Raw genomic sequence first — 26901 nt, forward strand, 5'->3', positions numbered from 1 at the left:
AAGTTTCCTTTATTAATTCGTAGAGACCTTTAAATCTAGCATATTCTATATATATTCTGTGATTTTTGTCATATATTAATTTTAAAAAGGTCCTCAGAAATATTTTTTTCAGGATTAAATGCCATATGATCTGTATTATTGACCTCTTAAAATAATTTAGACTACCTTCAGATATTATATTCAATCTTTTGTATTCCTATTATTTTCAGACCTTATATTCGATCCTTGATATTTGAATAACATCAGATCTTGTTTATTTCTTGACCTGTTTCTTAGAGTATGCACATTTAGAAATATATTATTATAAGCGTTTTTTAATTATATTCTCGTGGTATTATAAGATTTTTATCTTATACTTTATTCAATAAGGAAATCTTAGATTTATAAATTCCAGTCATCAACATTTAATACAAATTCATCATAAATATTTAACAACAAAATTTTCAATGATAATGATAAAGCTATTAATAAAAACTGATAGTTAAAGAAAATTGGAATTATAATTGATCAATCCTCTACAACACCAGCTGATAATGAGCAACAAGACACCTGCTGATAAGGTAAATTATATAAATTTTTAAAAAATATTAAGAAAAAAAATAAAGAGCAAAAGAAAATTAAAAGAGAAAGAAATGAGTTAAAAGATTAGAAGCTGAGTATTGATGAAAAGATTAGAAAAGAAGTGATAAATAATTGTAAAACAATATCTAGCTGATCAAATTTTTTTTATAACATAATATAATATTAAAAAATATAATTTAGATTGTTATATATCCTATATGAAAGAGTTAGGAATATAAAGAAGAAACAATTATTGATATATTTGAGATATTTTAGTTCTGGCTATTTCTTTTAAAGCCAGTTCTTATTTTGTTTTATTTATATAATAATGTATTGATTAAAAAGAGAATAAAGATTTATAAATAAAAAATTATATTTTTTTTATATAAATTTACCACACAAGATAACACAAAAATATAATTTCAATAAAATATTGAATAGTGTCATTTAATCTAAAATATTGTTATTGAATTAAATTTACATATAATGTATAATAATAATGTTAATATTTATTTTTATAATATTGAAATCTAGCTTGAAAATTAATTTTTTTTAGGATATGAATATGACAACTGAAAAATTATACATCTAGTGAAGGGCAATAATTAAGATTGAAAATATCAAGGATTAGAGGGAACTGAACTTATTTGAATAAATGTTTTTTGTAATCAGTTTTTAGTTTGAACTTTAAAAAATTTTCAAATACTAAATATTTTAATTTGAGATTTCTAAATTTTTTTGGCCTGGTCCAGCCGAAATTTTATATTTTTAAGCCCAGTTCAGATTTTATTTTTAAAAAATTTCTCACTTGGCCTGGTTTAATTATAATATATTTATTTATAATATTTATAGTTAATAATGGTTATTTAAAATAATCGGTTTTAAAATATATGACCTGGCTATTTTTTAAAAAAAATTCAGGCCCAGCCTGGGTATATTTAAAAAATTAAAATACAATCCGACCATGTACCATTTTTGCAATAGTAATATTTTTTAATTATAAATTTAAATAGAAAATAAATTTTTTTGCCAAAATGGAAAAATTGCATAAATATTTTCTTGTGAATAATGACCATCTTTCCTTTTTATCTATATTCTTGTTCCCTTAATATCGATGGTTGCTATCTACTATTTAAAATACCTATAAAATCTATTATGGGTAATTCCATGACAAATTGACCAGTGATTTGGTCGACCATCTCAAAAATGAATGAAACTTGGCATCTTAGTTATTTATGTTGTAGATGTTAATAAAATCCAAATTTTAGAGTGCCAGCTCAACCAGATCCAAAGATATATCCTTTCAAAGTCGAAAATCATGTTTCATTAAATCTTGTTTTTTTTTAAACTTAAGATAGAGTTACAAATTATATATCATATTATAGCTTTTAAAATTTTACATTGGAAAATATCGAAATTTAAAGTGTTTTCTTATTTCCGGTAAAAATAAAAAATTAACATTGTTAGTAGGTAAGGATTTTTTTGGGTGTTGATATTTTCTAAAGATGTTTATTACCTTTATATTAAACACTTGAATAAAAAATTTCGATATCCATTTTTGTTTCTTAATTTTATTAAAATTTTTATTATATTTATAAATAAAAAAAGATAATATAGATGGCGTTATATTCAAAAATCATTATAATATAATATTTTTAATATAATTATGAATGTATTGGGATTAAAATTAAAAAATCAATTGAATATTACCAATATGATGTTCTGGGGCGATATGTTAGCAAAAAGCCCATACAGATAAAAACGAATTCGGTACGAAAGAGCGAAAAAAAAATATGATAAAAATGTTCCCATAATTTATAACTCCACGAAAGTCATGAATTCTATTAATAAATATTATTATTTTGATTGTTATATATGGTAAATATTAAGTATTTTTTAATATTTAATATTAATTTTTTAAATATATAATAAAAATAATTTCTTAAAATTATTCTTAATATCATTTTGTTCTATATATTTTTAATCTAATCTATATCTTTTATCACTAGCCTAATCATTCAATAAAGCAAGTGTTGTTTTAGTTTTTCAAATATTTCATTCTATTATGTTGAGAAAAATCTAGAATTAAAAAGGCAGTATTAAATATATCTACATTCACTTTTTTGATAAGTGTCCCTATCAAAATAATAGGCTCTCGATTTCTTATTTTTAGTGTTAAAGCTTTCTATATATATTAATATTATCTTAAGTATTTATACATTGCAAAGAAGGATTAATTTATATTTGCACTGAATAATATATAATATTAATAACCCAATCATGATATACAAAAATCGAATAGACATAATTCATATTGCATATTAAATTAAATATATATAAAATTATGCCAATAGTAATATAGCGATTATATATAATGTAATATAACAAAATAAATAATTTATTAAAAAACTCTATAAATAATATATCTGTAAAATAAAAGCGAATGGAATATTTACATGAAAATAATATGCATAGATTTTGATTAATTTTTTAAATTTCATGTAATTTTAATAAAAAATATTTAATTGGATAAATTGCGAAATACATATTTGTAAAGGAGCGATAATAACTGTGAAAATGTTTATAAATAAAATAAAAAATTAAGATTTTAATTTAATGATTTTGGAAACCTCATCCAAAAATGTAAGAACATCTTCGCTTTTTCGTAAATATCTGTTAAATTTGAGATCATACGATATTTTATCTCGTAGGAGTAATTAATGCGATTAACCGTTGATCCATTATTTATTTGAATAAGTTTTAGATCATTACTATTTTGATACTTTATTAAAATTTTTATTAATGTATAAATATTAGGATGAGCGTAAGATATTTTTCAGTTCAGGGCATGATGAAATCCCTCTAAATGATTATTGGTGCAGGGACCCAGTACTCCCTACCTAAATTAACAATATATAAATTAGATATTATATAATTTAACATTTTTTATACCTTGACCATATTTTATAAGGAAATAGTGGTCTAACTCCTAGCCAAGTTGTATCCATATATCGCATAAAACTTAGTAACAAAGTATTGTTAGCAGCCATTTGATAGCAAGTATCACGTACTATTGCCACATGTTCATCCCTACAGAACGGGATTGTGCTCATTCTTCGGACTACTTTATGTATATCCGAATGCCCCATGTACGATGCTGATAATCCCAATGTTTGGCATTTTCGCCATAAAGCTTGTGAAAAATGAAAATAACAACCTAAATATATGTATAAAAAAATTAATATATTTAATCTACATTAACCTTTTATTGCCATTGTCGGAAATACGTCATTAAGAGCAGAAATGGCTACGTTTTCAAAATCTGTCTGGGCCAATGATGGACTAAGCCAAATATTGTTATCACCACAATATTTTATAAGGACTCTTAATACCTTTGTATATGTCTCTTTATTTTTGTTTGGCAAAAGAGCATATACAATAGGTATCATTACCTTGTGATACAATACATGAATCACATAGAGCTGATAATATAAACTATGAGCAGAATAAAATGTTCCATCCATATATATTTTATCAGCTCTCTCTGCTAATCTCAGCATTCGAGCTGTTCCAAAGATGATCAACTTATTGCTATCAGTATATAATAAAAATTGTTCCCCCCGATTGGTTAAAGTATATTCGGGAGTCAAATGAATATCCTCTACAAAATGAGGTAACATAGGGCGATATATTTTTATAATTCTATCAATAGTAGTTTTGATAGAGACACACGAAGGGATAGTCTCTGGATAATCTGCAATATCCAAGCTCTCCGAGCAACGAATCTTTATAGCTTTTTCATAAATAGCTAATCTTGTCTCGAGAGGATTTTCTGCTACTACCATTTCTAAGACCTCTTTAGTCCTAAGTTTTTCATAAAAATATGTCTCATGTTGTTGAGAATGAAGACACGTGATAGAATACGTTCCATCAAACTTGCATCTACCTTTGTAGTTTTTATTTCGACACCGATAATAAATAATTAGATCCTTTTTATGATCAATTCTATACAAAAACATGTTATAAAATAACAATGTTTTTCCTTGTTGACTTTTTATAAAACGAGGGCCTTTAATAAATAAAAAAATAATTAATCATTATATATTTTATTTTACTATGACTGTATTGATGTAAATCAATTAACGTATTAGCAACATCAATTTGATAATCATCATCTTCTAAAATAGATTTAATAAATATGTTATGTTTATTTAAAGGGTTGAAAAAAAAAGGAAGATTATATTTATATAATATTATATACTAACCTTCTTTGCATCTAAAATCATTAAATTTATTAAAAACTAATTGGTAAAAAAATATATACTTTCAACAGTAAAGGCATGGCTATCTCTTAATAGAGAGTTGCTTGTAGATTGTATTGAATTTGCATCTAAAATCATTAAATTTATTAAAAACTAATTGGTAAAAAAATTTATACTTTCAATGGCAGTGAGCACTGTGCATCATTATTGCTATTAAGCTGAGTATTTGATCCTTAAATTAATAAATAAAACAAATGTAGTAAAAGAAACTTTTAATTCAATAATTTGAGAGATACCTATTTGGAATTGTATGTTATGAAATATTATACTTGGTAAAGGTTGGGCATCTAGAAGAGAAATCATTTATTATATCAGATTTAATTTATGTACCCTGATTTGACTTACAATTTATATCATGTTTCACACTTATGATAAAATTGTAACCTGCCAACAATTTTCCTCGGCCTCCACACCTTTTTCTACACGTAAAATACGTAGCATTTTTACCTTTTTTATGAAGTATATATTCATAACCTTTATAGATTATGAAATTGTGTCTTTTTTGAGTTTTCTAAAATTATAAAAAAATTTATAAAAAGTTTATATACTTGAATATCTAATTGCCTCCGCCTAAAACTGGTTTTCAAATTATCAGCGACAGTTGGGATTTTCATGGTATTTATTAAAGAAAAGAAAAGTTCTCCATATCAAAAATTTTCTCCATCTTGGGAACATTTACAGGAAATATTCCAAACTTTTCGCTCTTTCGTTCCCATAGCGTCTTAGAAATGGTAGTAGCAGAAAATCCTCTCGAGACAAGATTAGATATTTATGAAAAAGCTATGGAGATTCGTTGCTCGGAGAGCTTGGATATTGCAGATTATCCAGAGGCTATCCCTTCGTTTGTCTCTATCAAAACTACTATTGATAGAATTATAAAAAAATATCGCCCTATGTTACCTCATTCTGTAGAGGATATTCATTTGACTCCCGAATATATTTTAACCAATCGGGGGGGACAATTTTTATTATATACTGATAGCAATAAGTTGATCATCTTCGGAACAGCTCGAATGCTGAGATTAGCAGAGAGAGCTGATAAAATATATATGGATGGAACATTTTATTCTGCTCATACTTTATATTATCAGCTCTATGTGATTCATGTATTGTATCACAAGGTAATGATACCTATTGTATATGCTCTTTTGCCAAACAAAAATAAAGAGACATATACAAAGGTATTAAGAGTCCTTATAACATATTGTGGTGATAACAATATTTGGTTTAGTGGTTTAGTCCATCATTGGCCCAGACAGATTTTGAAAACGCAGCCAATTCTGCTCTTAATGACGTATTTCCGACAATGGCAATAAAATGTTAATGTAGATTAAATATATTAATTTTTTTATACATATATTTAGGTTGTTATTTTCATTTTTCACAAGCTTTATGGCGAAAATGCCAAACATTGGGATTATCAGCATCGTACATGGGGCATTCGGATATACATAAAGTAGTCCGAAGAATGAGCACACTCCCATTCTGTAGGGATGAACATGTGGCAATAGTACGTGATACTTGCTATCAAATGGCTGCTAACAATACTTTGTTACTAAGTTTTATGCAATATATGGATACAACTTGGCTAGGAATTAGACCACTATTTCCTTATAAAATATGGTCAAGGCATAAAAAATGTTAAATTATATAATATCTAATTTATATATTGTTAATTTAGGTAGGGAGTACTGGGTCCCCGCACCAATAATCATTTAGAGGGATTTCATCATGCCCTGAACCGAAAAATATCTTACGCTCATCCTAATATTTATACATTAATAAAAATTTTAATAAACTATCAAAATAGTAATGATCTAAAACTTATTCAAATAAATAATGGATCAACGGTTAATCGCATTAATTACTCCTACGAGATAAAATATTGTATGATCTCAAATTTAACAGATATTTACGAAGAAAACGAAGATGTTCTTACATTTTTGGATGAGGTTTCCAAAATCATTAAATTAAAATCTTATTTTTTTATTTTATTTATAAACATTTTCACAGTTATTATCGCTCCTTTACAAATATGTATTTCGCAATTTATCCAATTAAATATTTTTTATTACAATTACATGAAATTTAAAAAATTAATCAAAATCTATGCATATAATTTTAATGTAAATATTCCATTCACTTTTATTTTACTATATTTTTTATATAATTTTTTTAATAAATTATTTATTTTGTTATATTACATTATATATAATCGTTATATTACTATTGGCATAATTTTATATATATTTAATTTAATATGCAATATGAATTATGTCTATTCGATTTTTATGATCGCATATTATATCATGATTGGGTTATTAATATTATATATTATTCAGTGCAAATATAAATGATTAATCCTTCTTTGCAATGTATAAATACTTAAGATAAATAATTTATTAATATATATGAAGGCTTTAACACTAAAGATAAAAAATCGAAAGCCTATTATTTTGATAGGGACACTTATCAAAAAAGTGAATGTAGAGATATATTTAATACTGCTTTTTTAATTCTAGATTTTTCTCAACATAATAGAATGAAATATTTGAAAAACTAAAACAACACTTGCTTTATTGATGATTAGGCTAGTGATAAAAGATAAATTAGATTAAAAATATATAGAACAAAATGATATTAAGAATAATTTTAAGAAATTATTTTTATTATATATTTAAAAAATTAATATTAAACATTAAAAAATACTTAATATTTACCATATATAACAATCAAAATAATAATATTTATTAATAGAATTCATGACTTTTTTAGTGGAGTTATAAATTATGGGAACATTTTTATCATATTTTTTTTTCGCTCTTTCGTACCGAATTCGATAAAAACACCTGGAGTACCCCTCCTTTTAAAAATCGGGAGCAGGAGCTAGCTCTTTTTAGGGCTGGAGTGGAGAAGCGCCGCTCCACCGCTTTTTTAAATTTAATACATAAATTAAATTATTTTTTAAATATTAATAAATTTATTTATTTGTTAATTAAAATTCAATAAAATTAAAATTTTATTTTAATTTATGCAATATTAAATATTGAGCCGAGTTTTATATTGGTTTTTCATCTAATCAGTTAAAATATTAGATATCAATTTTTTCTTTCATTTTTTCTTTCATTTATATTGAAAATTTCTTTGATAGAAAATAGTTTTTGATATTATGGATCCAGACATCATAGTAGAAGAAATCGAATTTTTATTTCCATCATATAAAAAATATTTTTCTTTTCTAAAAGAGTTAAAATCCTTGAGCTTTATATGGATATGGGTTTCTTAACTCCAACCATATCTAAACCTTTAAAAATAAATGACTTAGTATATTTAGAGTTTTGCCTATCTCTTGTAGAATAACAGTATTAATAAAAGGTTTATTATAAAAACTAAATTATCTATTTAAATATATTACAGATTTTCAAATGTTTAAAATATTGAAAATATCATTGCGGCTATTATCTTTTCTGCATTCAAATAAAATTGGGAATGGAAAGAAAATGCACAAAATATGGAACTAAAATACAAATTAATTAATTTTTTAAGAAAACAAATTCCTGATGCAAAAATCCTGCAATGATTTGGAAGATTTTTTTGGTTTCCATAAAATTGATTATCAGGAAGATAAATATATCAGACAAATATTTTTTACATAATGATATGAAAATTACATAAATTTTCTGAATTAAAAAATATTTTTATAAAATACAATACCCCGCTTCCCTCTAGTGCTCCTGTTGAGCGCCTGTTTAGTATTGCTAAACAGATTTTAGTCGAGCGTGGATCTTTGTTAGATTCAAATTTATTATTACTTTTAAAAGCTAACAAAAGATTATAAATATTTTGATATATCATTTAATATAAATAAAACTTTTTTGATAAAAAATATGATTTTGTTTAGCGTACTTTCGAAAAAAAATGAAAAGCAAGGAGCGGGTATGGAGTGGCACTCTATTACTTGGAGCGAGAGCTAGCTCCTTTTGAGAAGGTAGAAGCGGGGGCTAGCCAGAGACCTTCATGGGCCTTAATTTTTTGACCAAGCCCGGCCCAGGCCCGGCCTATATTTAATGTTAAAAACTCCCAAGCCCATAATAAGTTTCACAAAAATTTAATTTTTTTTTATTTAATGAAAATTAACAATATTTAAATATATTTAGGCAATCATTTTGTTTACAATATTGAAATTTATTATTATTAGAAGAAAATAAGACAATATTTCATTAAATTAGCAACTGTTTTAAATAATCTAAATTTAAATGTAATAATTTTAGGCCCAAAAATTTTTTAAACCCAGGCCCGGCCCAGACCCGCTAGAAAATATAATATTAGGCATGGGCCGGGTATGGGCATGCAGGCCGGCCCGGCCCATGAAAGTCTCTGGGGCTAGCTACTTTTAAACAAGAGCTTTAACAACTATGCTATAAAAGCATAGTTTTCTAATTTAAGCCAATGATATACCATTAGATTTGCAATTCATTAATTAATAGTCAGCTATGGCATCATTTTGTTGTTTGTACTTCGACTAATTATCTACTTATTATTATATGAATTCACATTGATAACTTGATGGACTAATAATTATTTTTGAAAAATAATATTGTGATAATTTTTTTTATTTGCGACTTTGTATGTCAAATGAGATCACTTAATGAAGATTTTGCTCATCATATTTTCCATTACTGCTAATTTGTTGATTATCATTACATAATTAAGTTCTTTGAATCATTTTATAATGAGCCATATACAGTAGATCATGCCAAGCTAGATATGCTTCTGCTAATTCATCTTAAAATATATTTTTTTTAAATTGGCAGATAATATAATAGAAAAAGTTTTCAAGGGCTAAAAAAATTTTCAGGAACAAATGATAAACATCTCCTAGGTACACTCTTTACACGATTTCCCATTCGACAACATATATATCTATAATAGATTTTTTTGAGCTTTACTTTATTTCTCAATCTGTTGAATATGTTTGTAGCACTTCATAGTTATTGATTCTGTGCACTTTTTTTTAGCTGCAGCTACAGTCTGCTGGGATAAATAATTCTTTAATTTATTTAGATTCCGTCATTATTTGTTGTTAATTTTAGTAAAATTAACACTGGTATTATCACATTAGCCAACAATATACATTACTCCGAGTCCTATTTGGATTTAATAAAATATTTGGAATATATTCAGTTCATAGTTAATTTTTTTTTACAAAAGATAGCGGAAAATAAAATTGAATAAAATTAGCTAATACTATATAATATAGAAAAATAAATTTAAAATTTCTTAAAGTTGACATTTTATATAATTTATAATTTTTACGAGATTTAAGAATTTTTAATTATAGCAGGACATTTGCGAGGCATGTAGTCTCTTTTTTTCCATGGAACATTAATTCGTTCGGCAGGGCGGCGCCACCTAAAACGATATATGGCAGGTCTATCCACCAAAACATAACCCTTATCCATAAATTGGCCACATAATAGTGGTAGACCTGGGGGGGGGAATACAAAAAGAGATATACTTAAAAAAAGTCAAAGAAAAGTGATCTTTCTAAAAGAATCTTAATCAAAAAAATTTAAATAAGGGCATTTAAAAAACAGCAAAATATAACCAATATTAAATAAAAGATCTTATTTTCCTATCCAATTTTATTAAAATTAGAGTTGATTCTTTAATTTTTTAAAATTAAATCCTATAAACGAACTTAAAAATAGTAAAAGCAATACTAAATATAAATTTTAAAATCAAATAAAATATTTTATAATTCGATTTATGTATTTCGTTAAGCTAAAAAATAATATATTAAAATTGTTCGCAAAATACAATACATTATCTAGTAGCTTAATTCTACATAAAATACATTTTCATTTTATAAATAGATATAAAACATGCCTTCTTGTTTTCTATATAAATTATGATACTTTAATAAATTGGCAATTTATTGAAAAAATTTAGTTAAATTTAAAATTATACCTTGTAATTTTTCGTCTCACTCCCAAAGTAAAGAAAAATTATCCTGCTCGGGTATCGTATTATTCGTTAAAACATTTATAATTAAAATCAAAGCTAGCTTCCAATAAGAAAGGAGGGTTCTGAAATTGCTTCATTTGAAGATGATACATCGTTTTACTTTTTTAAAATTAAAACAACCTAAACATGATTATTTATAATTTCCTTATAAAATGAAATAATTAAACAAATACATTAAAAATTACGACATTAATTTTAAAATGTGAAAAATTTTAACTTGGGATAAATTTTAAATCTTCAGGAGATTTTTGGCAGAATTGCAGTAGAGTCCTATACTAGTTGTGGAAAAAATTGCAGGAGTTCCCCGCTGATCAGAGATTTGGCAACCCTGTCTGTGAATGGTATTTATCAATCCATGAGTGAAAAAGTTCAAGCAGAAGGTTATATTCAAATATTTACTTTATTATCGGGTATTGAAGAATTTTAATCTCTAATGACGAATCTCATAAGAAATTGAGGTACTTCTTGTTAAATCGAGTGCTTGATTATGATCAACAAAAATAGTCATCATTATTTACTTTGGAATCACTAACTGAAAAGAAAGAAATTTTGTATTAATGAAATCGCCACTTTAATTAATAATTCTTGCATACTTATAAATTTTCTCCAAAGAAATTCCCCATCTCGATTTCTAATATGGCTAGGAAATCGTAGCTAAAAATGCTGCATTACATTAACATCTACCATTTTTTCATATTCTTCTCCAATTAACATAGCATTTAGTAAAGGAAAACTCTTCAGTGAGCCACTTTTAAATAAAATAAGTTTTTGTCAATCCGCGTTTAAAATTAGGCGTGTCGACATTTCAACGCTGATCTAATTGAGCTGCGAATTATTTAAAAACCATAATTTTTATAATATAAAAACCGACGTATACCTCATAATATTATGCAGACCGACCATCAACAGACCCTTATAAATATTATATAATAATCCATTTGTTTTTATATTAATAAAATTATGATTTTTAAATAAATTGCAGCTTAATTAGCTTCTCTCCAAATTGTCATTGCGCTTAATTGTTGCCGTGCCGATTTTCCATACCGAAATTGTGTAACCATAAATATTGAAACTAGATTGCCATAATATGCTTCCTTCTTTATAATCCACCCAGTATGATTTGTTAGCCTAATCCAGACCCATGCTCAACTTAAACTAGAATTTTGTAAATAAAGCAAACAGTCCGGACTAACTTATAATTTTTTGAATCTTTATAATCATGTCCAATTTGAGATAATAAACTGTTTTTTTTATAAGATTCACGATATTTTCAAAAACGATGGAGAGTTAATGTTTTAGTAGGTAATGGCCATAATACCTATTAACTAAATAATTCCAAAAATATGAGAAATGAATACTTGTATCAGTTAAATTCCTGCTGTATAAATGATAAATCCAGGGTTGATGCTGACTGAGCATTTATTTTTTGGGAAATTATTAAAGCGTAATTTCTGCCGCTTCAATGCCAAATAGAAAAAGGAGCATAGTCCGGACAAAATACCTGAAAATACTTTTAAAAAAGAAGTTTATAAAATAAAACAATGATATATGTGAGTAAGCACATGGCATATCGAATTTCCTCCATTCGGAAATTGAAGTGGACGACATTTGGAAATCATTCTTGATGCAATCAAAATGTTTAATCGCTTACAGAAGAGTCGTTGTAGAAGAAACAAAGAAAGCTCAAATATGGCTAGGGTTGGCCGATTTGAATCAATTTGTTTTAAATCGCGTTTTAAATACCCCGATTTTTTAAAAAAATAAAAATTTAAAATAGTGAAAGATAAAGACTTAGATAAGCAAAATCTAAATTAAATATCCAAATTGCACGAGTAATCACCACTTGTTAGATCAAAAAGTTTATTTACTACCTCAATTTTTGACAGTAGAAAAATAACTGTTGATCCTAATCGCAATATTGATAAATTATTTAATATTGTAAATATAAATCGAAACTTAAATCAAAAACATATTTAAAATTTTTTTATATTTCTTTATAATAAAAAAATAATCAATTAGTTTGTAAAATTAAGAAATATTAAAAATCACAAGTAATATCTATATCGTCGACATTGTTATAAGAATTTAATTTCTTAAATAAATAAACTAATTATCTTGACTTTTCTGTTCCTAACCCTAAGCTGAACAATTCCAAACTATTGAAGCGGATGATGAAGATGCAATAAATAGTTGTTTTATTTTTAGAATATTTACATCCTTCATCAAATTTTCTTGGGCCACCCACCATTCAATTGGATCTACTTTATTTATTATATTATTTGAAAACATTTTAATAAATGGTTCATATCTTGCTTGAACTTTATCAAGATAGGTAAATGTCAGTGTTTGAATACAGAAGCCACATGTATTCAATTTCATTGGTTGTTAAATTTAAACAATATTTGGGGTTTAAAAGGTAGGATCAGAAATGATCACCTCAAAGAATCGTGGCAACAAGAGACCTAATTTCCTGGGTATAAAATGAAGTCTTTAAAAAAAAGGGATATGTTGAGGTTTATCCTTAATATTTTAGTAAGCCATTATTATTATTTATTTCACCGTAATTATTTTAACCCTTTCAGTGCACAGAAATTTATAATTGAATAGTCCAATTATGCACAGGTAAAATTATTTATTGAAAATAATGAAATGTAAAAATCTCATAATTTATTATAATTTTATTTTTAAAAATATATAGATATTACTTAAATTAAAGTGGGACATCTGCTATCCCACTCTGCAAATAAACATCTTTATGATTTATTATTTATGATACGGTTTGGAGAGACATAACGCCACGTCACATACTGAGCATGCCCAATCTGAACGATGTTCATCAACATCTGTTTAATAATGAGCACATCTTCTCCTTTGCCCTGATCTTACAGGTAAATGTGAGGCGGCACATCTAATCTCCAAGGACACTTTCTTTTTATTAGATGGTGTTGGATAGCTGGGTTCTGCCGGTGAGCTGTCCAGATAAACTATTCTTTCTACCAGCATACCATTTATTAATTCCCTTCTAAAGTCTTTCATAGGCATACTAGATTTGTCAATCATTTTATATAATGCATATGAGTTAGCTATTAGTAAAAATAATTTAGTATAGTATAATTTGATATTAATAATACCCGTCAATGAAATAATAATTATTTTTTTATACTATTTGTTATTTTTTCTATTCATTTCATGATTTTAATTGATCAAAAACATCACAATTCATCTTTCAAAATCACATATTACTTTGGGATAGTTTATATTAATTATATTGTCATCTTTCTGTTTCACCACGACATCAGCTGGGTTATGATAGTTTGAGAGAAGCTGAACAGATCGTTTATCCATCCATTTAATGACAACGATACCGTCTTCATTTATCATCCAATTATGATCGCCTCTAACCATTTTTTTTATCTGCTTTCAATGTAGATAGACCTTTTCGTCTTGAATTTACTGTGCCACACATTCTCTGCCTTAATTGGTCCATAAGGCTTATTAAATTCAATAGGTGGTTCAGGAATTAAGCGATGATCATTTTTTCAAAATTTGGGAGTTTATAAAAAATTTACAAGAGGCATTTTATCTTCTGAGTTAAAGTATTCATAAATATAGTCAGAACTAATATAACTTGACGACATTCTGCATAGTGGGATTCATTGAAACCCATTATAAATAATATATTTATTAAATATATATAAAAAAATGTTGAATACTTTTAAAAATATGAATTTTTAAAATATCCGTTGAAAAATCTGGAAAAAAATACAAAAGTACGAATAAAAATCTCAATATGGCGAATTTAACGAGATTGTTTTTAAATGTTAAATAAGCATCATTTATTTATTTTATAAAAAAAATAATGTTTTAAAAATGTTAAAGGTGGATTAAATTATGTACTATTGTGCAAACTTGAAAACATTGGTGGGTTATATTTTAGCCTAGCATGAATGAAAGGGATAAATACATTTTTTTCGCTGGTTATTATTAATATACGTTAATGATTAATTTATGTAAATTGATTTTGTTACTTTATACGCCTAAAGTATACTTTGTATTAATCTAAATTGTTTTTCAAACATTATGTAAAAGAAACTATTTTTTATTGAATAAAATAAGCTTTAATACTTTTAACAGTATTCATATTATCTTAATTTTTTTTCCTGGTTTGACTTTCAAGAAAATTTATATTGGTTGTATTGTATATTTATAATGTATGTCTAAGGTGCCATCTCTAAAAATGATGCTTAATCTATATATATAATCACCGTAATCAAGGAACGTTTTCATATAATCTTAATGTTAATTTTTCCTATCATCTTAATGTTAATTTATATTTTTTTTATCAACTTTCCTATCTTCTTAATGTTAAATAAATCGATGGAGACTATATATCTCTAATGTTAAATTAAAAAATTTTTTTTTTATTCATCACGGGATTCGAACCTATGACTTAACGTTTTAAAGGCAAACCCTCTTCCACTCAGCCACCTTCTATATTAAATTTTGTAATATAATCTTTTTTATATATGTTATTATTTTGCTATTAACATTTATTTTTCAATTAATTTATATAATTTAGATCTTATTGTGTTTATATTCAAAGTAAAATTTATTAATTTTTATAAAATTATTTTTATATTACAATTTAGATTTAACAAATAAATTTAAATTATTTACCACCCCAAAATATCGCAGTAAATTTTTTTTATCTCAACCACAATATGGGATCACCTATTTATCAATATCTTCCCATGCCATAAAATTAACCTCCCTCACTAATCCTAAGTACTTATTACAATTTAGACTTAACAAATAAATTTAAATTATATTTAACCAATTGAAAAATAAACATTTATCTTATATTACCACCCCAAAATATGCCAGTATAAAAATTTTATCTCAACGACAATATTTGATGGAAATGACATACAATGCCAATTTATCAATATCTACCCTACATTTTTGATTATAATTTCATATATTTTACGCTAAATTTAATAAAATGAATAAATAATCACTAAAAATTGTCATTTATTTCATATAAAAAATTGTATTTAAAAAAAATTTCATATAATAGTTAAAGATTTTATTATTCCCGTCATTCTTGACGGGTTATCAACTAGTTAAAATAATTATTATTATATTAATTTTTACAGCAATGTGGAGCCTAAAATTTGTTGTCCCATGATAATATTTTTTTAGGAATACATAGAACATACTTTACACTAACCTCGTCATTCTTGATGCCTTTATCAATTATTTTATGAAATATATCATATAGAATGACAGATTCCTTATGCCTAATAAAAAGAGACCAAAAAAAATAGCATATTATGCTTCTTTATTTTCTTAATGATTTTTATTTGTTTCTGAAGAGTCATTATCTTAGTCCATTATATTTGTATTATGTAATAATGTTATCCTCTTCCTTCTCATAATATCTTATCCATTCGAAGTGATTTCCTCGATATGTTATAATAATTTATAAAATAAAGTTAGGTCGTTGAAAACTATATTTTCTATTATTTATCATTAATTTGAAAAAAAAATAAAATAAAGGATTTTATTAATGTATTTCGCTACAATAATAGCTCAAAATTACATTTCAAAATGCCTTAAAATACATGTTTTAAGTTACTAACCTGTAATAGCTCTTACTTGTTTCTCGTTACTGCCCAACTCAGCATGCCGCTGATATAGCCTGTTGATTATAACGAAAACTAGTTTATTACCTAAACATAAAGAAATATTGACTCAATATTAATAAAATAGCATAATTTTTATTTATTTTTACTTCATATTTACCAGATACCTGCAGAGGTACCATTAAATTTTCGGCCTGGCCCGGATTTTTTTCAAAATTTTTTAAGACCCGGCCCGGCCTGGATTTTTTTAAAAAAAATTTTTTAGGCCCGGCTCGAAATTTTTTAAAATTATATTCGACCTGGTATACAAGGTTGCCAGGTCAAAATTTTCAAATTGTGGGAGAAATTTAGTTTATATACTTACAATACAAAGTCGGTAACTATTTTTTAATATAAAATAACATCTTGATTTATTAAAATATATTAATTTATAAAAAAAAACCAACGATCTTTTTTAAATATAAGAATGTAAACAAGATAAAATTTTATAAAAAAACGATTTTAATTTTACAATTAAAAATATATTTTATGCGAATGTCCCGCAAAACGACTGCAATTGGAAATCTACCGTGTGTGTATAACATTATAGGGATAGGCGCTTAATTATCACGTATCACGTTTAAATACATAATAAGATACTCCAAAAATAAATACTCCAAAAATAAGAAATAATACAGATGAAACTACAGTTGCGGCAATTGTAATCACTTATCTTGGTGTACAACATTCACAGAGATACTTATTGTTAAATTTCTTATGTTTAATTTCTAAGTCGCCGAATTTCTAAGTCGAGATTTACGTAATCTTAAATAATGTTATATTTTCTTAATGCTGAATGGATTTTCTTTTTTCAATTTTATTATTTTTCATACAACTTTTTTATTTTTCATTTTCTAAGAAAAAAACAAAATCTTTTTTCAAAAAAATATAAATAATCTTTTTCAAAAAATACAAATTCCAAGAATTGGTCAAAAAAAAAGTCACAATTCAAAAAAATCGATAAAAGAAAATAAAAAATAATAACAATCCAAAAAATCGATAAAAGAAATAAAAATAATAATATCTCCCTAAGATATAACATCTCCCTTTTTTAAAAAGATTTACTAATTTGATCCTTATGTCTCTTCCACTGGCCCTTAGCGGTTTCCACAGTATATATGAACTTCCCCAATCGGCCCACTATAGTCCCCTTGATCCACTTTATTTGTCACTATAAGTTTTCGCCCATACTGATTGTCCTATCTTGAAAAATGTACCTCTTTGATCTGCGTGCGTATCGTCTTGTTTGCTCTCATGGGTTTCTTTAATCATTTCAAGATGATTCCGAGCATTCCGTCCGAACATCATCTGTGCTGGGGTTTCTCCTGTAGTCGTATGCTGGTTTCTATAAGCTAATAAGAATTCGTTTAGTATTTTTTTTTTATTTTCGTATCCTGCTTCCATTTCCTTCCCCTTCCGAAGTCGAAGTTGAAGATCTTGGATGTGAATTTAGTCTTGTTGGAATTCGTAAATTGTTCCCTCTTCGGTAGCTCTATTTGTTGAATTATTCTGATCGTGAGTCTCTTAATCTTTTTGTTGCCAATTTCTCCTAATTTTATCGGAGGTGCTGATACATCGTCGTCCCAGATGTTATATTGAAATATTTTTAATTTACATATATCGAATTTGTATTTTTTGATTTTGGGTGAATATTTTCCCTTATTTTTGTCCTTTAAAATATTTTTAACTTTTATATTGTCATTTAATTTGATTTTTTCACTATTTTTATCTTTTAAAATATTTTTTATATCTTGATAATGTCTAGTTAGAGACTTGGGTATTACATCAATTTTATTACACTCATGTAAAATTTTAGTGGTTTTAACGTATAATTTATCCTTTAATAAATACTTAGAACATATCTTTCGTTTTGACGGGACTTGCTCTTTTTTCTCGATACTTGATACAAGTGCTAAACTGTAAGAATTTACAGAATCGTTAATGGAAATCATATGACAAGGCATAAAATCTGGTAATTTTTTTGAGTCTGGTGCTTTTTCCCGGAATTTTTCGTTTCCTTTATCCATATCGTTGACCTTATTATCATTTTTGTATTCGTGTTTTATTTTATCAATAATTAAACTATCTTCAAATTTTTAAGAATAAATTTCGTCTATCGTGATAATATAACATGCTTCCTTCCCCTTTAAAATATTTAACATATCATAATATTTTAGATCCATCATATTTTTCGGCGCAGCTTTTTGGGCTAGAATATATATATCGCTGGATTGTAATGAGAGAATAATTATCGCTTTTTTCATTTTTTCATCTGTAATATTGTTTGCCGCAAAATGCGCTTCAAGTCTTAGAATATAATTGGTAAAATTTTCTCCGAATTGTTTTGTAAATGTCATCATTAATAAATATTTTTTTTAGAAGTTTCACAATTATTCACATATTTTTTAAAATATTATTTAGCGAAAAAATCTCTACTATTTTAATAACTCATTGCTGCTATTTTTTTTCAATCCGTTTTCCCAGGTTCTTATCATATCGTCGCCACTGTTAAATTTCTTATGTTTAATTTCTAAGTCGCCGAATTTCTAAGTCGAGATTTACGTAATCTTAAATAATGTTATATTTCCTTAATGCTGAATGGATTTTCTTTTTTCAATTTTATTATTTTTCATACAACTTTTTTATTTTTCATTTTCTAAGAAAAAAACAATTTTTTTTCAAAAAAATATAATTTTTTATTTTTTAACAAAGAAAACTTTTTCAAAAAATACAAATTCCAAGAATTGGTCAAAAAAAAATTTGTCACAATTCCAAAAAATCGATAAAAGAAAATAAAAAATAATAACAATTCAAAAAATCGATAAAAGAAATGAAAATAATAATATCTCCCTAAGATTTCATAACACTTATCATCACAATGTTGGTAGAATCTTTTCCCCGTAATATTTAACGACTCTAATATAAATGAAAACTATACTTGTAGAACAAAAATGAGCAAGGCTATCATTAATGTTTTTGGACCTAAATCTAGGAGGTCAATTCTTGACGATTTGAAAAAATGGGCATACATATGCAATTCTAACAGACGCATCTAATAAGCTCAGCTATTTCATCAAAATTAAGGTCGTTTTAATAAAACTATTAAATTTTTTCTCCTCAAATAGTGAAAAATCCAAAGACATAGCTAACCATATAATGGTAAATATAGCAGATTCGAGATTATCAATAAATTGCATGTTAGCTTTCTGATCTGAAAATGCCTCAGTGAATTTTGTAAAAACAGAGTGTATTTACAGAATTGAGTCAGCACAATGTTGGTTGCGATATGTTCCTAATACCAGTTATCGATAGAATTTTAAAATTTTATAAACCTTTAAAAAAATATTTCATAAATAAAGATTATAAAAGCTGTCCTAATATTTTGAAAATTTTTTTCAATAATGAATGGCAGAGAAATATTTAGGAATGATTTCACATGTAGGAAATCTACTACATGCTGTTAATGTGTAGTTGCAATCAGAAGAATCCAAAGATTCACAAAATTATGCTGCAGATGTGTTCATCTTTACAGTTAAAAATTGACAATAAATTTTATAGCGCCATTGCTAAAACTTAATTATATTTTATTTGAGATGTAAATAATAGAACTAAATGTTTACCGTCGTTATTGAGATATTTATAAAATTCCTGGAATGACATATTATATATTTGTGTAACCATTACCTCGGCCTCTAATGTTGTTAAAGCAATCCGATTACTCTCCTTTTTCCCGGCAGACCTCATCAGGCTAAACATGCGCTCGGATGAGGCATTAAATTAGGTAAGGAGAAGACATACTCGCATATTTTTTCCAAGCATGGGGATTTATCGTTATAACGAAAGAATTCTACCCATTTCTGCTCTGCTTTTAGCAGGGTTGGGCAAATTTTCAGAAAATTGTATTCGGATACAGATACAGATACTTTATAAAATTTTGTATTTAAGATACAAGATACTAGATACTTTATAAAAATTTCAATAAGATACAAGATACTTGTATTTTTTTTTTAAAGTATCTAAGATACAAGATACTTTTTTAAAAAACTTTAAATAGTCAAAATCAAAATGTATAAAGCTTTATTTTCTTATCTATAATATAAATTTATAAAAAAATATTTAAAATAAATTGTAGAAAATAACAAATTTATTATAAAAGATAATGCGATATTCCATTTAATAATATAATTAGTAAATAATAATAATCAGCATTATTTTTTAATATTATTAATTTTTCAAATGATTTATCGTTCAATCTTTGACGATTTGGTCTATTAACCATATTAGCAAAGCTAAATAATCTTTCAACGGGGGCTGAGGAGGGTAATATTGTGTTATATTTAATAAATATTTCTTTTATATATTTATAACTATTTAACATATTTATACTCCGCCTGTCATCTTTCATATAATTTAGGACCTCTATTTCAATATCATTTATTGAATTATTAGAATTGGATGTGGTACTTTTAAGGCAAAAGTAATCATCATCTTCATCAAATGAAGATTTTGTTGAAGTATTAATTTCAATATTATTTTTAAAAACAATTAAAACTTCATGTAATAACAAATCCTGAAGGTATTTTTTTTCTTTTTCACCATCAATCCAACTATTTTTAAAATAGGGATGATGAGAATAGTTGCCAAAAATGCACTTTTAAAATTGTTATCAAAATCATATATATTTTTAAATCTTTTATTTAAATAATTTTCTATGGCAATAGCTAATGGTTTGCAAAATTGTAGAATGGTTTGAATTAAATTTGTAATTTTTTTTTAACGACATTTAAAATTGGAGCTGATTCTCCATAATAGCAGTTGATTTCACTCTGTATTTTGTCAATCGCTATAGCCAATGGGGCCATTATATTGCAATATTCTTCTAAATATTGAATTTCAATATCTCTTAATTTAGGAAATTCTAATTTTTGACATAATTTAGGAAGTTCGCCTTTAAATTTTAATAAACTATGAAGACTATCATACAAACTATTCCATCTAGTGCAATAAGGTGTAACTAATTGTTTTCCTAAAACTTGATAAGTTCTGCAGTTTTAGGCCTATTATTTGCATTCCATATCTTAGTACATTTAGCTATTGCAGGATGATGAATTTTAGAAATGTTAGGAGAATCCTAAATAGCTCTCTCGACATCTGTTGTGGCAATTAGACTTATCGTATGGCACAAACAACGAATGTGTTGAGGCAATGTTATTGAGGCTTCTTTAGACCCTTAAATAAACAAATAAATAATTTTATTTGAATAAAATTTTTTACTAAATTTACAATATCATAATAAATTTTAAATAAGTATTAAATAATACTTTCAATGATTTCGAATTCTATACATTCATCATCATTGATGTCAAAGTCATTCTCTACAGCTTCCATAGAATATCCAAACTCCTTGAAAGCTTTCTTAAAGTTAGAGCCGTTATCTGTAACAGTTGCTATAACTTTTTCGTCAATAACAAAGTCACGATGAATTTCTTTATTATGATAAGTACTTCAAAAAATTTGTCATTTAAGTATGCTTAGTTTAAATTTATTGTTATAATTTTCGGTTGAAGAATCATCTGAAGACGAAGATAAACATATTATTCTATTTTCTTCTTCCATAATTTTAAAATAGACAGATATAAAACGATTCAAATATGGTAGTTCTAATTGTTAGCAAATTGCTATATGACGACCAACGTCATATATCAAAAATTATCTTAAAACATCTAAATTTTGATTAAATTTTTCATTTAAATCTTAAAACAGTATCATTTTAAATTTTAATACTATTTAAATTAAGATACTTTTGTATCTTGTATCTTAGATACAAATATCCGCGATACTGCCCAACCCTGGCTTTTAGACCATCTAATTTTAAGTATTTTGGCGAATCATAAAAAATAGAGAGAATTACAATCTCCTCAAACAAGAAATCAATGTCTTTCGGTATTTTTAATATATTTATTAAATTATAAAAACCATCAATTGATGGTTTCTGTTCCATGGTCATAATATTTATACATTTGTAAATAGAGTTATTAAAATCAAATTTTGATTGTAAATATTCTAAAATTGTCTTAATAAAAATATCTGCTTCATTTAAAAATGTATTAATTAGAGTATTATTTGAACATTTTAATATAAATTTTTTAGCAATAGCGCCATAAAATTTATTATCAATTTTTAACTGTAGAGAAGAAAAAGCTGTAGCATGATTTTCTGAATATATTTTATAAAGAATATTCTGATTGCAAATGAGTATTAACTGCATGAACATGTGAAACGAATCCCAAATATGCTTCTGCCATTTCATACTCTAAAACTTTTTCAAAATTTTAGTAGAGCTTTTAAAATCTTTATTTAAGAAGTATTTTTTTAAGGGTTTGTAAAATTTTAAAATTCTATCGATGGCAGGTATTAATGACAACCACCTAATAGGTATATATCGCAATCGCAACAACTCACACCATTCCAAGTCAGACCACTTTACCAACTCATTTAATTCATTAAATGTTGATGACTAAATTCGTTAAAACATTTCATCACAATTATTTCGACATCCACAGATAGTACATTTATTGCCTTCTGCAAGAATTATGTAGTATATGGCATATACAGCCAATTGGTATTAATTCATTATTGTGCTGCCTCAATTTGGTAACTTTGGTTTTTGCCAAAATTTACAGAGACATTATCAGCGCAGAAAGCTGACATGCAAATCATTGATAACCCTGAATCAGCTATATTTATCATTATGTGGCTAGCTACATCGTTGAATTTTTCACTATCCTAGGAAAATTTTTTAACAGTTTTATTGAAATGTTCTTATTCTTGTTGAAATAGCGATGGATCGAGGGAAATGTTTTAATATTTCCCTTATTAGTTGATTCTGTTAGAATTGCATATGGATGCCCATCTTTCAAATCGTCTAGAATTGACCTCTAGGATTTAGGTACTAAAACACTTGTGATAGCCTTGCTCATTTTTGTTCTGCCACAAGTAAGGTTTGTACTTATATTGAAGTCGTTAAATATCATGAGAAAAAAATTCGACCCACATTGTGATGATATAGCTTTGTGAATGTTGAACTACATGATAGATGTATACGATTTCCGCAAATGTAGTTGCATCTGTATTATTTATTATTTGAAAATATTTTTGTATTGCATGACTTATATGAATGAAATGATGTTGATTTATAAAGAGAAATTTACAAACTAGACATGTTTTTCGAATAAATATTTAAAATTATTTTAAAAATATAAAAATAATCAATTAATGTCTCTCAAAATTTTTATTTATATATTAAAAATGTTAAAATACTAAAAAAAAAATTGCGGGAGTAATTAAAAAATTGCGGTAGATTTTTGCGGGAGTCTCCCGCTGATGGGGGGAGACATATCCTGCTGGTATAATATACAAAAAATTCATCTATTTGGTATTTTATCATATTTATCGGTGAGTATTATCATTTAATAAGCAAGCTTAATTATTATTTTTTTTATTCTAAACAGATATTTATTATATTACATTGATACTATAAAAAATTTGTGTAAATAATATTTTGAGAATATACTATATTAATTGTATTTATAAAAAAAATAAAACAGATATTTTAATTAATAAATAATTTAACATATATTATATAATAATGTATTTAATCCTTTTCTTATTTATTCCATGGCAGGAAAACTATAATTGTTAGCTAGTGTTAACTTTCACCAAACATTATATTAATCATAACTATATATAATCATTATAACAATATCTAATTGACGAATCATGTTGTATAAATTAAAAATACGGCCCGGCTCGGGTATTTTTTAAAAAAAATTTTAGGCCAGGTCCGGGGTCGGGCTTAAGGCCGGGCCTGCAGGTCTCTGATATTTACATAATTTACTCGCAAAAAATTTTAAAATCATCTATCACAGTCATTTTGATTTTATATTTGATCCAAAAATATTCATCAACAAAATTAAACATGCCAAAACTATTGACAAACTCTATATATATGTATATTTACATAATTGCTTATATTTTAATTTAATTAAATTTAATTGACTCTACGAAAACTCCACTCCACCGCCATATTGGGGAAACATCCTTTTTGGGGCACATCATTCCATTTAAAATATTTATTTCATTTTTCCATATATATAATGATTCTTCATCTCCTGCTTAATTCTTTTTGATTTCCCCCAAAAAGATAAATCTCAGACTTATTTTGATTGATGGGAAAAAGAGGGATTTTCTTTTCGCGCCAAATCATTCAGCCAATTACGTGACAGATCTTGTTTACAACACCTGGGAAGAAGGTTTAAATAACATGATTTATTCCAATTTTGGGAATTTTATTTTATTATACTTAATTATCCTGACCATTCCTGCTAGGATATAATTTTTTTAGGTGATATAGGGAATTTCAGAAGTTGTATTTGGAAATAGAAATTATAATAGGTTTTAGAGGAAATTTATAGGAACGGAATTTTAGAAAAAATTTATGGGAAGATCCAAAGAAATTTTTAGATGTGGAACGAAATTTTTTATATAAAAAAAAATTAAGGAATATATAATTTTTCGAAACTTGCAAGAGGAATTTTAAGGACACATAATAAATTTTTGGAAATATTTATTTCTTCGATTCCTTTCTTTTTTTTCTTCTATTCATTTTAAAATAATTCTTAAAGCTAAAAATCTGGAAGGAGTCAACAACAATCCCAAATTCTTGAAATTGATTTATCAAGGAAGATTCTTGCACGGAAATGTGATATTAGGAGGTAATAATGGAAAAAATTTAATGAATAAATTTAAGATTGAAAATAATAAATATGTAATTTATAAAAATTGTTCTAGGATGGTAAAAATTTAAAAAAATGAAGAGAGAATTAATATAAGAAAAGAAGCAAAAATAAGAAAAATAAACTAAAAAAAGAAAAAATTGAGATGGAAGAAAGAAACATAGAAATTAATACTAAACAAAAAATAAAAAATAAGAAGATATTAATTTAATAAAGAAGGAAAAAATTCTTTTTCATTGATTTTCATTTTTTTTAGCTCTCCTTTTGCCTCTCGGAAAAACTTCTGTTATGCATCTAGTTGCTCGGGAAAATTTACCGGAACCGAACCCACATGGTTATCAATTTTTTACAATTATTTGCTTCTATTCTTCATATTCCTGTTTCTTTTTCTTTAATTCTTCATATTTTTATTTTATCCACTCTTTGTTTATTTATTGAAAAATAATTAGTCAAGTTATATTTTCCCCAAGTAACTAATCAGTAACATTCTTAAACATATTTATATTTTATCCTTTCCGTTTATTTCTATTTTCTTTATAATTTCATTTATTTAACTTATTAATTATCCATTCTTTCTCAATTTTTAGTTTGTTTTTCTTACCTAGTCCTTCAATTTATTTATTCCATTTAATTTTTCATTTAAAATAAACAAAAAAGATGACAAAAAAAAAACTAAAAGATTCAGCTCTGTCTTATTCCATTCCTGTTGTTTCAGATGTTTCCGGATCACGTGACGTTGTATCTGAATCTTCTGGCCACTTTTCCATAAATTTAAATATACACATAATGAAATAAATTTTGTAGAAAAGAAACGATGGAAAAGAAATATAAAAAATTCTGAAAAGAAATAATTTAAAAGGAAAGACGAATATATATTTTTCAAAACAAGGAAATATTCTTGAATTTTAAAATATTCACTATTGCAAAATATATTTCACAAGTTTTCGAATGTAGATGGCGCTAATTTTTACCTTATGACTCATTTTTTTTGTGGCAAATTTAAAAATGGATATTCACGAATTGTAAAATGTTATTTCACAAGTTTTTTTTAACAAAAAAATATTTCAAAAAATTTTTTTTTAAAATAATATTCCAATTTTGAAATGTTACATTTTCTCTTCCTTTCTTTTTTTCTAATATTATTTTATTTTTAATTTTTGAACAAAATCTTAAACTAACAAATTATTTTCTATAATTATATTTCTTTTTTTATCTTATCTTTTTATTCTTTATCTTACTATTTTAGTTTTCTTGTTTTTATTAGATTTTTTCCCATAGTTTATGAAAATTAAATTTGGATCCATCTTTATTTCGCACTTTTCCTTTTCTGTAGGACTTCCATTTTATTTCCTCTTGCGTTTTATTTTTTTGTTCCTTTACCTTTCTTTCCTTAATGTATATTGTTATGTATCAAATAGATTGTTTATTTATAATTAATTTTTTAAATGTTCGATCGTTATTGTTATACCTTAATGTTTGGTTTAAATTAATAAACGATATTCATTAATGACG

General features: G+C 25.7%; 1 protein-coding gene across 2 annotated transcripts; it reads left to right on the forward strand.

Moving 5' to 3' along the window:
• On the forward strand, nt 1-26896 carry LOC135931407 (ubiquitin-like protein 3). Of its 2 annotated transcripts, XM_065468491.1 has the most exons (6): nt 1-277; nt 370-560; nt 24798-24906; nt 25279-25368; nt 25646-25723; nt 26047-26896. In XM_065468491.1, the coding sequence occupies exons 2-6, from the start codon at nt 534-536 to the stop codon at nt 26121-26123; spliced, it is 381 nt and encodes a 126-aa protein (XP_065324563.1). In that variant the 5' UTR covers nt 1-277; nt 370-533; the 3' UTR covers nt 26124-26896. The 2 variants fall into 2 exon arrangements, with proteins under 2 accessions (XP_065324563.1, XP_065324562.1); XM_065468490.1 differs by having other exon boundaries at nt 1-560.
• Nucleotides 26897-26901: the final 5 nt, after the last annotated feature.

The sequence above is a fragment of the Gordionus sp. m RMFG-2023 genome, chromosome 1, assembly GCF_954871325.1.
Source record: "Gordionus sp. m RMFG-2023 chromosome 1, tfGorSpeb1-WG-v2, whole genome shotgun sequence".
NCBI lineage: Eukaryota > Metazoa > Nematomorpha > Gordioida > Chordodea > Parachordodidae > Gordionus > Gordionus sp. m RMFG-2023.

What these genes read in the sequence shown, in the direction of transcription:
- LOC135931407 (XM_065468490.1), top strand. Translation starts at nt 534, where the DNA reads ATGAGCAACAAGACACCTGCTGATAAG. An exon ending in ACAAGACACCTGCTGATAAG is followed by an intron (nt 561 to 24,797) that starts GTAAATTATATA and finishes TCCCCCAAAAAG; the next exon opens with ATAAATCTCAGACTTATTTT. An exon ending in ACCGGAACCGAACCCACATG is followed by an intron (nt 25,724 to 26,046) that starts GTTATCAATTTT and finishes TAAACAAAAAAG; the next exon opens with ATGACAAAAAAAAAACTAAA.